This window comes from Harpegnathos saltator, unplaced genomic scaffold (assembly GCF_003227715.2).
Source record: "Harpegnathos saltator strain DR-91 unplaced genomic scaffold, Hsal_v8.6 scaffold240, whole genome shotgun sequence".
In the NCBI taxonomy this organism is placed as follows: domain Eukaryota; kingdom Metazoa; phylum Arthropoda; class Insecta; order Hymenoptera; family Formicidae; genus Harpegnathos; species Harpegnathos saltator.
In genome coordinates this window covers 849,462-862,790 of record NW_020230029.1, presented here as the reverse complement: position 1 = coordinate 862,790, position 13,329 = coordinate 849,462, and the positions used below count along the sequence as shown (strand labels likewise).

The window sequence follows — 13,329 nt, the reverse complement described above, 5'->3', positions numbered from 1 at the left end:
ACAAGAAATCTCTCTCAAGTGAGAAAATCTTACATGCTAAATATCTGCTGAATAACTCTCGCAATGACATCTTAATATAATAATTCTCGCACATCTACAACTTAAATATCTATGTTACTATAAAAATTTATCAACTTAAATTGAGAACTTAAATAGCTGTGAGCACATAGTTTCTCAAGTTACAAAGACACACAGTGAGCTTTGAAATACTCATTCACTCATTGAGTCTGCTCATATTGCTAGTTAACACAAATAAACATAATACTTCCTTCATTTTTGGCATTTGATTAGTGTTTCTTTTGTAATATTAAAATTAACTTTTTATCAAAACTTATAATTAACGTTCTTATAAGCCACGTTTCGTGGAAAGAAGAGAGAGAGTGCGAGAAACAACGAATTGTAACGAGTAAATAGATCGTGATAAATAGCAAATAATGTTGCAGTAGTCTCAGCGTTTAATTCTGAAAGCGTCAATTTCGACTGTCTTAGATATGTAACATCGCGCTTTTGCAAAAGATAAAATATATATATATATTAAAAGAAAAATAAATTTTTTTGCATTAATGTAAATAAACTTCATATCACAGCTCGCAGAAAAGCTAATTAAATCACATGTGCGTCTCTTACGTTTTGTAATAGTTTATATTTTCGTGTTTTGATTGGTCTTGGTGATACCACGACCAACACCGTTCGGAGACGCATACTCTCTCGGGTAATTTTGGTTATATGCTACATTTCTGCGGAAGCCGGAGTTGTATCTCTGGAACGACGGTTGGCGGTATCCCGTGTTCGCTCTTATTTTCAAATCCGGCTTAAACATGCGCGGCGGGAACTGATCGTTTTTGTTCGGTAAATTCACATTATTCGTCATGAATTCCTTCGGCGATATAATCGGTGGAATATCTTCGAGACTGTTGTCCTCGCAGACAAAGTCCTGCGTCTTCTGATCTTTCGGGCTCTTCGGCGGAGGCTGCGTGAAATTCATATTTTGCTTATAATATTTCGAACCTGGTGGACCGTAGACGTTATACTGATTCACAGCCGCAGGCACGAAAGCATGTGACGGTGGTGGTTGTTGTCGTTGTTGTTGTTGTTGCTGTTGCGGTCTTGGAATTGAATGCGAAGCGGGTGCCGCGTACTGAAGAACGTCGTAGGCTGTCCGGTAATTGTCCGGATACTTTTTATAATACCGATTGGATTTCATAGGAGCGTCGTCAGCAGTGGCGGTCCTCGTTTCCACCGTGCAGTTATTCAAATCGCAACCATATATACCCTTCATATAGTTCGAATTCGCATGCATTTGCATCGCGGAATTGCCGGGTACATAATGAATATACCTGTGCTGCGGCTGCTCATGCATGCATACTGACACCGGGGCGACACTGCCGTCGTTGTAATTGTTCGGCTGACCGGCCGCAGCATGGTTAGGCAGCATCGTGTAGTTGGTGCATGGGGGATTGTGGAAGACGGGTGTCGGGTAGTGCAACTGTGAATTCCAACTTTGCATACATGTTGGTGCATAGAGCAGCGAATTGTGCGGCGGCAGGCAATTTGTCGTCGGCACTTGCACGCTGCTAAAGTCGTCCGGTCCGAAGGTCGCGGCGTTGTAAACGTGCATTGTCGCGGGCTGCGTGGTGTTCGCGAATTGCTCCACGTGGAAGCCATCCTGCAACGAAAGATTCCATCTACTGATATGACCTACTGGCACAGAGTGGCCGGTGAAGTCCGACAGTGGCGTGTAAGGTCTCTGCTGCACATTCGGCGCGTATCTGTGCGGCATGCTCGAATTCTCTCGACTGTCGCTCATCGCGTCGAACATAGGCGTGGACGTAGAGTCGCTGTTGCTCGGGACCGCTTGCACATTGTACTCGTACGATGCCGCGTCGAAGACGTTCGAAATCTGCGACAGCCGCGTCGTGTCGTTCATCGGCACGCGTTGCTCGTAAAATCGCTCACTGTCCATTTCCCGCAATGACATCTGTCTCATGTGGTTTTCCGTTTGCATGACAGTTTGCTGCGAATGCATATTTTGAACAGATTGCAAACCTACGATCATTGCGCTCTTCTGCTGCATTGGGTCGGACATATCGTTCCAAATAATTTGATTGTTCTTCATTCGATTCGCGTCCTGTGTCTGCTGCTGCGTGTCTTCCGGCTTGAATACATGCTGACTTATCGGATAAGTCTGCGATACTGTGTAACTCTTATTTAAGTGTAAGCCGAACGAGTCCTTTGATGGCTTGACCTCTTCGTAATTCGCTTTATTGTTCACATCCGTTGGTTGTTGACTTGCAACGGTTCTAACGTTGTCGACCGCTTTTTCATTCTTACAACTTTGTTCTGACGTTACAGCTATCTGTTCCGCGCAATCCTCATTGTTTGCAGGTTTCTTACCTTCTGTGAAATTTGCGTTATCTTCATTGTTACAAATCGACGTGCTTGTTTCATGTATATTTGCCAAGCTTGTATTTGCTAGTTGCATGTCTCTGTCTCCCTCAAACTGCTGTTGCTGTTGCGTATCAGCCTCCAAATTACTTGCACAAAGTCCGTCAGTTCTTATGTTTGTGTTGGGAAGTGTGTCGGTCGGTGGTGGGCAGTCTCTTTTTACTTTCGTAACAGTTGTGTACTCGGCGTTACCAACGAGCTCCTTATCAGGTGTTGTATTATTACGAGCGTACAGTGGGTTTCTTCCGTAAGTTGCAGAATGTCCGACGTTTCCTGACATGTTCTTAGTTTTCATGGGTTTTGACAAATTCGAGTTTTTGCAATGTGCAACAACCATATTATTAGCAATATAGGGTTTCTGATCGCTCGAAAAATTCTTGTCGCCATTCTTCTTCTCGGATTCGCGTGAAGATGAATTGCAATTTTTAGATGTATATGTTGCTTTCTCTGGAACTCTGTTTTTATCAATAGTACGGTTATGCGCGGATGATGGATTACTTCTTGAAAACTCCTGCCCTTTGAATTTCGTTGTAAATGGTTTTGTAGTTACTCGTTGTTGGATTTGCAACGTTTTATCCTTACTTGAGGAGGAAGTACAGGGTGAAGTACCTTGTACTTTCTGATCGCTCTGGCTAACATCGGTTGATTTATCAGACTCTTTCTCAATATTTGTCTTTGATAAAACCAACTTTGGAACAATATCCTTTGTTTTATTTTCTACTCCTTTAGTTGGAACATTGTGTTGTTCATCCTTCATGCAGGAATGTTTCTTTGTAAATACATGTTTATTGTTGACTCGTTCAGGCTTTCCGTATTTGTCAGTAGAAGGCGATTTTGATAGATTGGAAAGCGACCTCTTAGAATTAACAGAGAAAGGTTTTTCGTTGCAACATTTAGATAAAGTTGCATTACTTGCATTCTTGACATTTGTTTTTAATGCAGTAGTGGATTTCTTTATGCAAGCATCTAATAGAAAGAAACAAAATAAGAGAATAAGTAAATCCATTTTTTCGATAAATATACGTTACAGATCAACATACCCTTATTCTTCATTTCCATTGATGTTTTGGTATTTTCTGATGGCTCTGGTGTACTTTCTTTTGACACATCTAACACTATAGGTTTGGCATTATTATTTTTGTCTGCATTTTCTATTAGATCTGGCTCTTTTATATAATGATCAATATTTTGCAGCTCAGAAAAATTCGGACATGTGACATTCCTAATTACATATATATAAAGTATTATGATGAAATAATATATACTACATAATTTGGACATTAATTTCAAAGAAATTAAAAATTTTCTATTTACTTACTGCATCTCATCTTTAAGAATACTTTGCAACATATTTTTTTGATCTTTCAGTTCCTTATCTGCATGGCACTGCTCTTCCAGCTGTGTTGTTACAAGATTTTCCTGGATAGGTTTGCTTGATATTTCTTCTTCTTCAACTTTTTGCATAATCAATGCATGAGCATTTAGTAGCATATCAGGTGTATCCGTATCTTTCTTCCATAAATTTGTATTACTTTTAGCCATGGGGTCAGTAGATAAATCTTTCACACATGTATCCATTGTTAAATGGTGATCACAAGACTCTTCAGATAAATTAACCTTGCTATCTTCTATCGTCTTATCTTCTACTTTATCATCCTCATCGTGACTTCTCCTTTGCTTATAAAGAATTTTTGCTTTTACACTGTAATCATGTAATATCAATATAAAAAAATAACTTTAAAACATAATATGATACAATATCATAAAATATACCTTTGACCCATCCATTCATATCACAGCTAACAAAAATTTATATATATATAAAGTAAATATTATAATATACATTACAATATAGATCATTAATACAGCTTATTCCAGAACCTATATTAAATTCTCATTGTGACAGTTTTAGAGTCAAGATATAACATGGACAAGGAATAAGATTATTATGTTCTTATATCTCTAAAGTGTAGTCCACCTAGGGATTTTTTAATTCTATATTCTATAAAATACACATATCCCTAATATTCATAGCTGTGAACACGATAATTCTGAAGTATTCTGTATATATATATAATACAATAAGATATATACTCTGTTCATATATATGTAAAATTTTTCATATAAAATACAAATATGATAAATTTTACATGTATCTAAATAGGACTTCACATATACTGAACAAAAAAAATATATATGTATATACTGTAAAATAAGTGATAAAGATTAAGGAAAAGATATTAAGCAAGAGGATTAAACGTACGGGCTTGTTGAATGGGATGTATTTTTCAGCCATTGCATGTTATGTAGTTTGCTAACCATTGCCTCTCGCTTTATAGCAGAGGTCTTTTCTAAATCACTAGCTGCCAAATCCATTATACCTATCACAAAACACATATACTAGATAATAAGACTAAATATCTCTATATTTAATATTCATGCGATTTGGCTATGTTATTTTTTTATTTAATCTTAGAAAACTTTCCTATGTCTTCATCTACAGAAACATTTCTTATATCCTTTTCAAAACGCCCCAAGAAATTCTGTGAAGTGGTACTGTTGATGTTATCAGTATGACATGGTTGCAAAAAAAAGAACACAATAAGAATTATAAAACTAATTACCGATCCTACAGATTAATGTTGCAATTTGGACAGGAAGAAAAAAAGAGAATCTCTGCCACCTCCTTATGATTAATCTACCTTTTACAAAAAACGATCGCTAATGTATCCGGTCTCTAACGTTATCTCTCGGTACAAGCATAAACAATGAACATCGGCGTGTTCGACACGTGCGTGTATGTGTGTGTGTATGTGTTGTGTGTGTATACCGGCACGTCAAAATTCCAGTAATGAAATTGAAGATTCTCGCGTGATCAACTTAATAATACAAATAAGAGCGCATCTCACCTTGCTCATAAACAGTTGCAATATTCAATACACAGAGTAATATATAGGTGCCCATAAATCAAAAAGATCTTCGTTACTAATCTGATAGACAACAGACGCCATAAGCATACTGACCACAAGGAGATTTCAAAAATTTCTCCGTTGTTTACCCAACACACCGATTGGCTATCTTGTAGCATGAGCATAGCGCTATCGAAGATCTACGATTTCTTTCGAATCCCGTTTATTCTGTTTTATCCACAGACTTCTATACCATAATATTAGATCGATAAAATAGGTCTGTTTTTTATCGTTGAACTAGTATACACTCAGGAAATATAAAAAGAAATAGATATACATCTAGGAGTTAGTGAAAGGGAGAGGAGAAGAGAATAAGTGCAAGTTAGTGCAGCCAGTTTAGCAATAAAAAACAAACCTTTTTAACACGTACCGTAAAGCCCGTGTCACACTACGGATCGAAGATACTTCTATATTTATTATACACTAGACTGATACTACATCGAAGATCAAGGATTACGGATTGAAGATTAGATTTCGACAAATCAACGAACTTCGGTTTTGATTTACTTTATTCCGATTGGTCAAATTTCAATCTTCAATCCGCAATCCTTGATCTTCAATCCGTAGTGATGTATGATTATGGCTGTATGATTATAGTATGATTATAGCTAAACAACATAAAATTACAAAAAGATGTTTTAAGAACATCCAAATGACGTTCTATCTTTTTTTAAATGTGTTTAGACACATACATGATATTTTGGAGTATTTTGTGTTATCTGGACGACTTCACGAGAAATTTTTCACTTTTCACTCTAGGGGAAAAGTTACGTGATCAATACCCAAATTACGGATTGGAATTGAATATTGGATTGAAATTTAACCAATCAGGGCTAAGTTTATTATATTTGAGATTATTTTCTTTTTTCTAATTGATCAAATTTCAATCCAATCTCAATCCCAATCCATAGTCTGATACGGGCTTAAAAGTATGTATATTTTTAAAAGTATACTAAAATTCCACGCATGCGCATTGCAAGGGCCCTAAAAGAATATAACTGCACCATACAGACATTTTTACTTCAGAAAATATTAATATTTATCCAATATTTAATACTTCCTCTTGCAATATCACATTCAATGACACATTCAATGTTCATATAAATATTAAATATTGGATAAATATTAACATTTTCTGGAGTAAAAATGCCTGTACGGTGCAGTTATATTCCTTTCAGGCCCTTGCAATGCGCACATGTATATCGATATTTTAATTGGTCAACAAGGTTTTGTGCCTCCATCGAATCAACCTGGTCACGTGATCAGTTTGCCGCTCTCTTCCTATAAGGCTCTCTAGGCGTAACCGGCCCGGTGGTCGCTCTCAGGTTTCTCTTTAATCTTAGCTCAAGCAGCCGAGAAGTCAACCATCTGAACTTGTCGATAACGACATGCCGATGCGTGCAACACCTATATGCGACTCCATTAACTACAGTACTGTCACAGTACAGTAGCCAAAGCCATTAGTACAAAGCCATTCCCACACTCAAATATGAGACTTGCGGGCAATCACGTCCAGAGGGTACAGACTCCCCTCTTGAGAAACGAGTGACAAGTTTCAGCGCCACCATGGTCTTGACCTGTGGTGCGATTCTGTAACTCGTTATTGGAGTTAACGACACTTCCGTTATCGTTGCGCAGCTTTTGTATACCGTAGAAAAGCTGCGCAACGATTCTTTCTCTCTTTTTCTCTCTCCTTCCACGGGTTCTTTTAAAAAATTAAATCCAACATGGCAACTGCCGGGTGGTATTGGCGGGATCAACTGTGCTGTCCTCGGTCTCTTGACCAAGCCAAAGGCGAACTAATTATTTTCGTCACCAGTAAAACAGTGAGATTTAAGACCTCTTGATCACGTTGCAATCAGTTTTATCTGACCATAGAACTGCATGAGAACGGACAAAGATAGTGGAACTGATTTATTGTCGATTATACATTACCTTTCGAATCGTCAACAGAATTTTACATGAGATAGATTACACCAGTATTGCTGAAACGTCCATTAGAATGGAGGATGATACAAAAGAAGCTGCATCGGAAACAATGTTGCGAAATTTATTTTGTAAAACACGAAAGGGATGAAATACATCGTCAGATCCAGAAGGTACGTACAAAGTCTGGTATAATAGCCTTAATATGTAATATAATTAGGATTGTTAAAAGTTTTCGAATATACTTTTAGATATTGAAGTGAAGCTATCACAGTCCTACGCAAATAAGATCACTGTTGGTAGATGTATCAAATTCTCACGAATCGTATTTTCGAATAATATTTCTGTACCTCGACAGGAAAAGAATACCTCTATTCTTTTATTCTTTTTTGATTATAAAAACCTTCAAATTTATAAATCTACAAATTCTGCTCGAAAAGAATGTGGACACTGTGATAACTGCATTTTATACCATCATCGAATGTATACATCTATGCAAGATATATTCCGAAACCGATATTATAAATTGAATTGTAGTATTAAAAAAAATCTATAGTATATGTAACGTATACCATAGATTTTTAATAAATTGCATATTTCGGTACGCTATAAAGTGGTTGTTTTGTCATGTTCGATTGTCGATTCTAGTTCAAGTCGTTTGATCTCTGTTAAACAGACTCGCGAACATATTCCATTCTGCCTGAATTTTTTCCGATAGCTTCATCATGATCAATTGAAAATCAATCGCATCCTCTTTATCTATGGTGGAGTTTCTTATTATGAAGTCCTTCACCTGAAATCAATTATTTCGATATTCATTGAATATCGAATATTTTAATGCCCCACCCAAAATAACTCTTCAGTATTGAAGTTTCAAGGAAAGTGATCTAAATAAAAGTTGCAGGGATTTAAGTGAGCTACTTTATGATGACCTTGACTTTGACTTTGACATCTATTTTCAAGGTCATTTAAAGATCAACTTGGTTATAAAACATTTCAATAATAATATATTTTTATATATGTTGTGTTATTATAATATAACTCCAATAATTTGACAATTCTGATAAAGATGCTTTTTAAAAGGAAAGATCTTAAATAGAAAGAAAGAGGAAGGATCTTGTTTTCAGTTTTCGGTAGTATCTAAATTGCAATTCTTTTCCTCTTTAAACTTCAACGAGAAAGAAAAAATGTGCACTCGCCTTGTTCATCGGACATTCGCGCCGGTTAAAATATAATACAGAAAGAATTAAAAATCGTGAAATCAACCTTTTGAAATTGTTTCGCACGATATATATATTCGGATGACGTTTAATATTGACAAATATTTACTGCAAAATTAGGATAAAATCATCATTAGCATATATATTAAATTCCCGTGATTTTCGCGAATCTATGTTAACGTATCTTAAACAAAAAAACACCAATGTTTAGCAATGTAGTTTGCAATACCAAAAAAGTATCGTAGTATTCGAACGATAATCGTGTCCTTACGCTTTGAAAAATCACTGGATACTAACAACAATGTCAATAATTCTAATATCCTTTATTTGTTTGGCATTCCGTTATGAAAAAAACTTGACATGCCTTTTCGCTTGAAAATTTAAATCATGCTAGAGATTCAAGACACAAGCAGCATCCTGGATTAATGTCATTTTACAAGAACAACCATTGCTCCGATATTTCAACACGAGGTCTTCTTCGTCCTTACAACTTTCGTAGCGTGGTGCAATAGGAATAGAAGCAGCATTGAATAGTGTCGTCACATAATTTCGGTCGTTGGTTACACCACGAACACCCAGGCGAGACCAATTGCTCCGTTGACATTTCGTAACGGAAATCCGTTAGGAGGACGAAAAAGTGGAAAATTGTCAATCGCCAATTTAGCAAAATTTCTCGAAAGTAATGCTGCTGTTCGCGCGATCCTCCTACGAAGATTCGCGATTTGCGAGCCACATATTTTCCAGTCATACTAGATATTTAAAATTCATAATATTTATAATGACAACAAGAAAATAGAGGACGGTCTCCAATTGAATATTCGTCTATAACTGCCGAACGTCTATATTTCTCATAAAATGAAAACAAAACTAAGTTTATGTGCTTGCTCGCATTTCCACCGACGACACGTAGAGGAAGATTTCCACGGCGTAGAAAAAACACAGTCCAAGACCGTAGCGAGCGCGAAAGTAGAGAAAATGAAAGAAAAAGCGCTCGACCCTTGATCTTCCGCGAAAATAGAATTAACTGGACATTAATTATGGGGGAGAAAGTCGCGTGGATTCCCTGAGGATACAGGAGGATATGTTGAGACATAATGTAATAATGAAAATATTACCCACCGAGTGAGATCGATGGAACTCGTCGGCGTAATTCTGCCGCGAGACTCACCGAATTTCGTAAGCAAATGATGAAAACAATAATGATGGGAAATCTTAATTAATACACTGGCGTGACGATCGTTGACTCGCTTGTGACATTTTTATTTTCGCCAGCGCGCATTGCCGCCTGACATTTGGTCACACCTTGTGACTGCAGGGACGCAGCTATGAAAACTAATTAACACGTTGTCGTCTGATTTTTGCGACTGATTCTTTCGACGATGATCTTCCCTCATTCCAGAGAACGACGGAACGAATTGGCAAAATGCTCGCTATTCATTTTCGACGACGTCCGATCACCTAAACGTAAACGTAAAATCTATGAGCTCGAAGGAACGGGGGCGTGAAAGTGACAGAAGTTATTTGTTTTTTACCGCAAAGAAGCTCCACGTTCGCCCCTGGAGGGTGAATATGTGCCAGCATCTCAAGCATGACCCTCATATAATAGGTGAAACTTGGGAAATTAGAGAGCCACTTTCGTGTCTTCTCCGCAGCGAACGGTCAACGAATTCGTCGCGTCTCGACGTCGGAACTGATTTGCATAATTCGAGAACTCGGCGCCCGAAGCATTTCGAACTTGACTGGGAAGTGCGTCAAGTATTCGAGGCCTCTGATTCGGACATTTTCATCCGTCACTACTATGACGCGCCTCCTGATCCTCTCTGTCGTCTTGGGTGTTTGTTGTGCGTTGGCGGAGAAAACTGAACTCCAGACTACAAGCGAACTTTCGAAGAAAATCTCGAAGGAAGATCGACTTCCGACGAGCGTCGTTCGCGCGAAGAACTCGTCACAGCTGATCCTCGATACGAACGATGACGAAGAGCTGAAGAAGACGGATAAAAAGCCAAGAACCGTCATACATCGTGACTCGAACGTCGATTCAAGAGATAAGTCAATATTCTCGACCTGACGATAATTTCTTCTTGCATGTTTTTGCATTTCTAAGTTAAAACACAACAAATAATACCGGTTTGCGTGAAGGATTTTTTTCCGTCACTATAATTATTTCACTATGCGATTATGATTATACCTAGACAGCACAATCTTCTTCAAAAAAAGGAAAAAGAATGCCTAAAAACGGCCTACACTCTTTTTAAATGTTTTTAAGATGTCCTGCAGGAGTCTGTATTGTCTGAAAATGGTCACAGATGGCAAGATCGTGTAATCGACGGGCATCGTTCGACAATTCGGATTACGGGATATTTTTGCTTGCAAGTTCCAGCTGCTGCGACACCAGACACAGTTCCAGCAGATTCGCGCGACCCGACCACAATTACAACAAACTCCCCTTGGAGAGCGGACGGTATCCTTCCCAATATAACGAGCGATATCCTATCGACAGGTAACGATTAACATTTTGTCGACTATCTTCCCATATGCGCATAGAAAGTTGAAAATTTCGGGCCTTTTAATTCCAAGTGCGATTTAATTTTAGATATGGGTGGCAAACTCAAGCTCCAGCTCGACCTCCAGCTTCCACCACGAGCGGCGGCGGCAGACCTTCGGGAGGCGGCGGAAGTTACGGCGGAAGCGGAGTTTACGTGGGGAGCCAATCGAGTGACAGGTAAATCTTTCTTCAAGGTATATTATCCTTCAGCAGGGAATTATTCGCTACCAATTAATTCTTAGCGTTTGAATGTCTCGAAGTATTGATACAATCGTATAAATTCTAAGGGATATTTCAAAAGCATCAGGAAAAAATCTGCAAAAGAAATAGGGCGTCTTTAAGACATCTTTTAGAACTCGTTGCTACCTGCTCAATCATCAATCGTTTTTCTTCAGTTATTAGTCTTTCAATCATCTTGTAGAAGTTTATGATAATTTCTCAGGTAGCTCAGGTAACATTACAATTTTATTAATGTACTTGCACTTGTGCACGGAAACGCCAGGTTTGGACCACGACCGGTGTACGGAAGTGAGGGCACTAGCAAACCTTTGAGCTACGGCTCGGGAAACACCGGCGGCTACGGCTATAGCTCAAACGGTTACGGGAGCTACGGCAGACCAACCGGATTCGGAGGCAGTGGCGGTGGCTATGGGATTTCGGGAACCTTAGCCGACGGTGATGAATTCGGTCCTGGCGATCCCGTCTTCTCGGATGGTAGTGTGCCGCAACATCCCGGAAATATTCAGGCGCAAAAGGTACAAAAGGCACGCGTGCGCTCGTTAATTAATTGTTTTATGAGTCACATATGTGATGGGAAAACAGAATTCACCGAACGATGCGTAAGAAAACAATTATATTAATTAATTTATTTGTCAGGCTGTGGCTTTGAAAGCTCTAGCTGGTGTTGCGTTGATCGGCGCAGCGGCAGCGTTAGCTTCGAATCCGGTGCTTTTACCAATCGGCATTGTGGCAGGGAGGAGAAAGAGGTCGGAGAGCTTCTATGAGGACGTGCAGTCCGAAGTTCAAATGGATTACATCGTGAACATGCTGAGAGAACATTTGGCTAAAGTATACCCATGTGTCTGTGACGTAATTCTTTTGCACACAGAAGCTTCGCTAAAATATTGACTCCTTCCGCAATCAGATACAAAAAGGCGGTTCCAGCAACCGACTGATCGTCTCCCCAAGATGCGTCGCTAGACTTACCTGCGAGATCCAAAAGAATTACCTCTCCGACCTCAACAAGGACGTCGAGATCGTGAACACGCAACGGAGACAGTACCTTGCCGACTTGTATGTGATTTTCTCGATATACATTCATTCAAGTATTCAAGTATGTTCCATTCCCGTTAATCGTTCGACTTGAATTTCTTGCAGAATACGAAACAACGTGCTCAACACCGCATCCGTGAGCACGAACGTGAAGAACCTGATCAAATTAGCTGTCGACGTCGCGACAGAGGATAGAAACTGCAACATGTTCACCTGTAGTTACATAAGGAAAGGTTAAATGTGTGAAGATTGCTTTAAAGTATCGTATTATTACATATCGTTTGTTCAATCGTTTCACAAGTAAATAAACACGCGTATACATAAACGGGAATGTGAAATTATTCGATACGATCGTCGATGACATAGTATCGTCTTGGTATTACAACTCAAAAAAAACATTTTATTTGAGATTCATTCATTCGTTCGTTGTTCATTCTGTTCCACGACTTATGTATGCGATCGTGCACATGTCGCAGAAAGGAAAATTTTTTAACGTTTCCAGCAGAGGTAGAATATTTTAGAAGATAAAATAATATGTAAGAATGAAATTTTTCTCGATGTTTTAATTACACACAGGTCTAACTTAAGAATAAATTAAAGATTTTGATTAAATGTATTTAATTAAGTAAATCATCTAAAGGTAATTAAGAAAGTACCCAAAGATAATTGGGTAAATTAAGATAATTACTCAATAAATAAATATCATTCAAAATGCTGATTTCTTTCGCCTCGTTTCATCGATTCTATTAACTGCATTACGCGATTAATTATATCTCATATAATTCGATGAGACGCAGTGATATCATAGGATTGGTTTTCAGCCACTATCGCAGTATTCGATGTATTTATAATCTTAAGAATATTTTAATTAATTTTAGCAATAACTGAGTTTTATTCCAAAAAATTATAGGGTCTTTGAACTCGAAGACACTCTTTTCTCTTTGTGAATACA

The 13,329-nt window shown here is 38.2% G+C and overlaps 2 protein-coding genes across 10 annotated transcripts; one reads left to right on the top strand and one right to left on the bottom strand.

Moving 5' to 3' along the window:
* Positions 1-22: 22 nt before the first annotated feature.
* On the bottom strand, positions 23-5,526 carry LOC105186134 (uncharacterized). Of its 6 annotated transcripts, none has more exons than XM_011146153.3 (5): positions 5,355-5,526; positions 4,709-4,826; positions 3,764-4,147; positions 3,486-3,667; positions 23-3,411 (listed from the first exon to the last, which is right to left on the bottom strand). In XM_011146153.3, exons 1-5 carry the CDS (start codon positions 5,407-5,409, stop codon positions 641-643), a joined length of 3,510 nt encoding a protein of 1,169 aa, XP_011144455.1. In that variant the 5' UTR covers positions 5,410-5,526; the 3' UTR covers positions 23-640. The 6 variants fall into 6 exon arrangements, with proteins under 6 accessions (XP_011144455.1, XP_011144456.1, XP_011144457.1 ...); XM_011146154.3 differs by lacking the exon at positions 5,355-5,526 and adding an exon at positions 5,070-5,151 and having other exon boundaries at positions 24-3,411; XM_011146155.3 differs by lacking the exons at positions 4,709-4,826; positions 5,355-5,526 and adding an exon at positions 4,219-4,234 and having other exon boundaries at positions 26-3,411.
* Positions 5,527-7,100: 1,574 nt separating this feature from the next.
* On the top strand, positions 7,101-12,950 carry LOC105186133 (keratin, type II cytoskeletal 3). 4 transcript variants are annotated; one of them, XM_025298845.1, is made up of 9 exons: positions 7,101-7,513; positions 9,960-10,123; positions 10,213-10,605; positions 10,934-11,060; positions 11,154-11,282; positions 11,608-11,860; positions 11,982-12,173; positions 12,250-12,398; positions 12,483-12,950. In XM_025298845.1, exons 3-9 carry the CDS (start codon positions 10,359-10,361, stop codon positions 12,613-12,615), a joined length of 1,230 nt encoding a protein of 409 aa, XP_025154630.1. In that variant the 5' UTR covers positions 7,101-7,513; positions 9,960-10,123; positions 10,213-10,358; the 3' UTR covers positions 12,616-12,950. The 4 variants fall into 4 exon arrangements, with proteins under 4 accessions (XP_025154630.1, XP_025154631.1, XP_025154629.1 ...); XM_025298846.1 differs by lacking the exon at positions 9,960-10,123; XM_025298844.1 differs by having other exon boundaries at positions 9,960-10,605.
* Positions 12,951-13,329: the final 379 nt, after the last annotated feature.

Bases quoted from the DNA above. Each gene is read 5' to 3' on its own strand.
- LOC105186133 (XM_025298846.1), top strand. From the start codon at position 10,359: ATGACGCGCCTCCTGATCCTCTCTGTCGTCTTGGGTGTTTGTTGTGCG. The intron at 10,606-10,933 runs ATAAGTCAATAT...TTTTGCTTGCAA, and splicing joins CTCGAACGTCGATTCAAGAG to GTTCCAGCTGCTGCGACACC. The intron at 12,174-12,249 runs GTATACCCATGT...TTCCGCAATCAG, and splicing joins TGAGAGAACATTTGGCTAAA to ATACAAAAAGGCGGTTCCAG.
- LOC105186134 (XM_011146153.3), bottom strand. From the start codon at position 5,409: ATGGGCACCTATATATTACTCTGTGTATTGAATATTGCAACTGTTTAT. The intron at 3,668-3,763 runs GTAAGTAAATAG...ATATGTAATTAG, and splicing joins ATTCTTAAAGATGAGATGCA to GAATGTCACATGTCCGAATT. The intron at 3,412-3,485 runs GTATGTTGATCT...TCTTTCTATTAG, and splicing joins AATGGAAATGAAGAATAAGG to ATGCTTGCATAAAGAAATCC.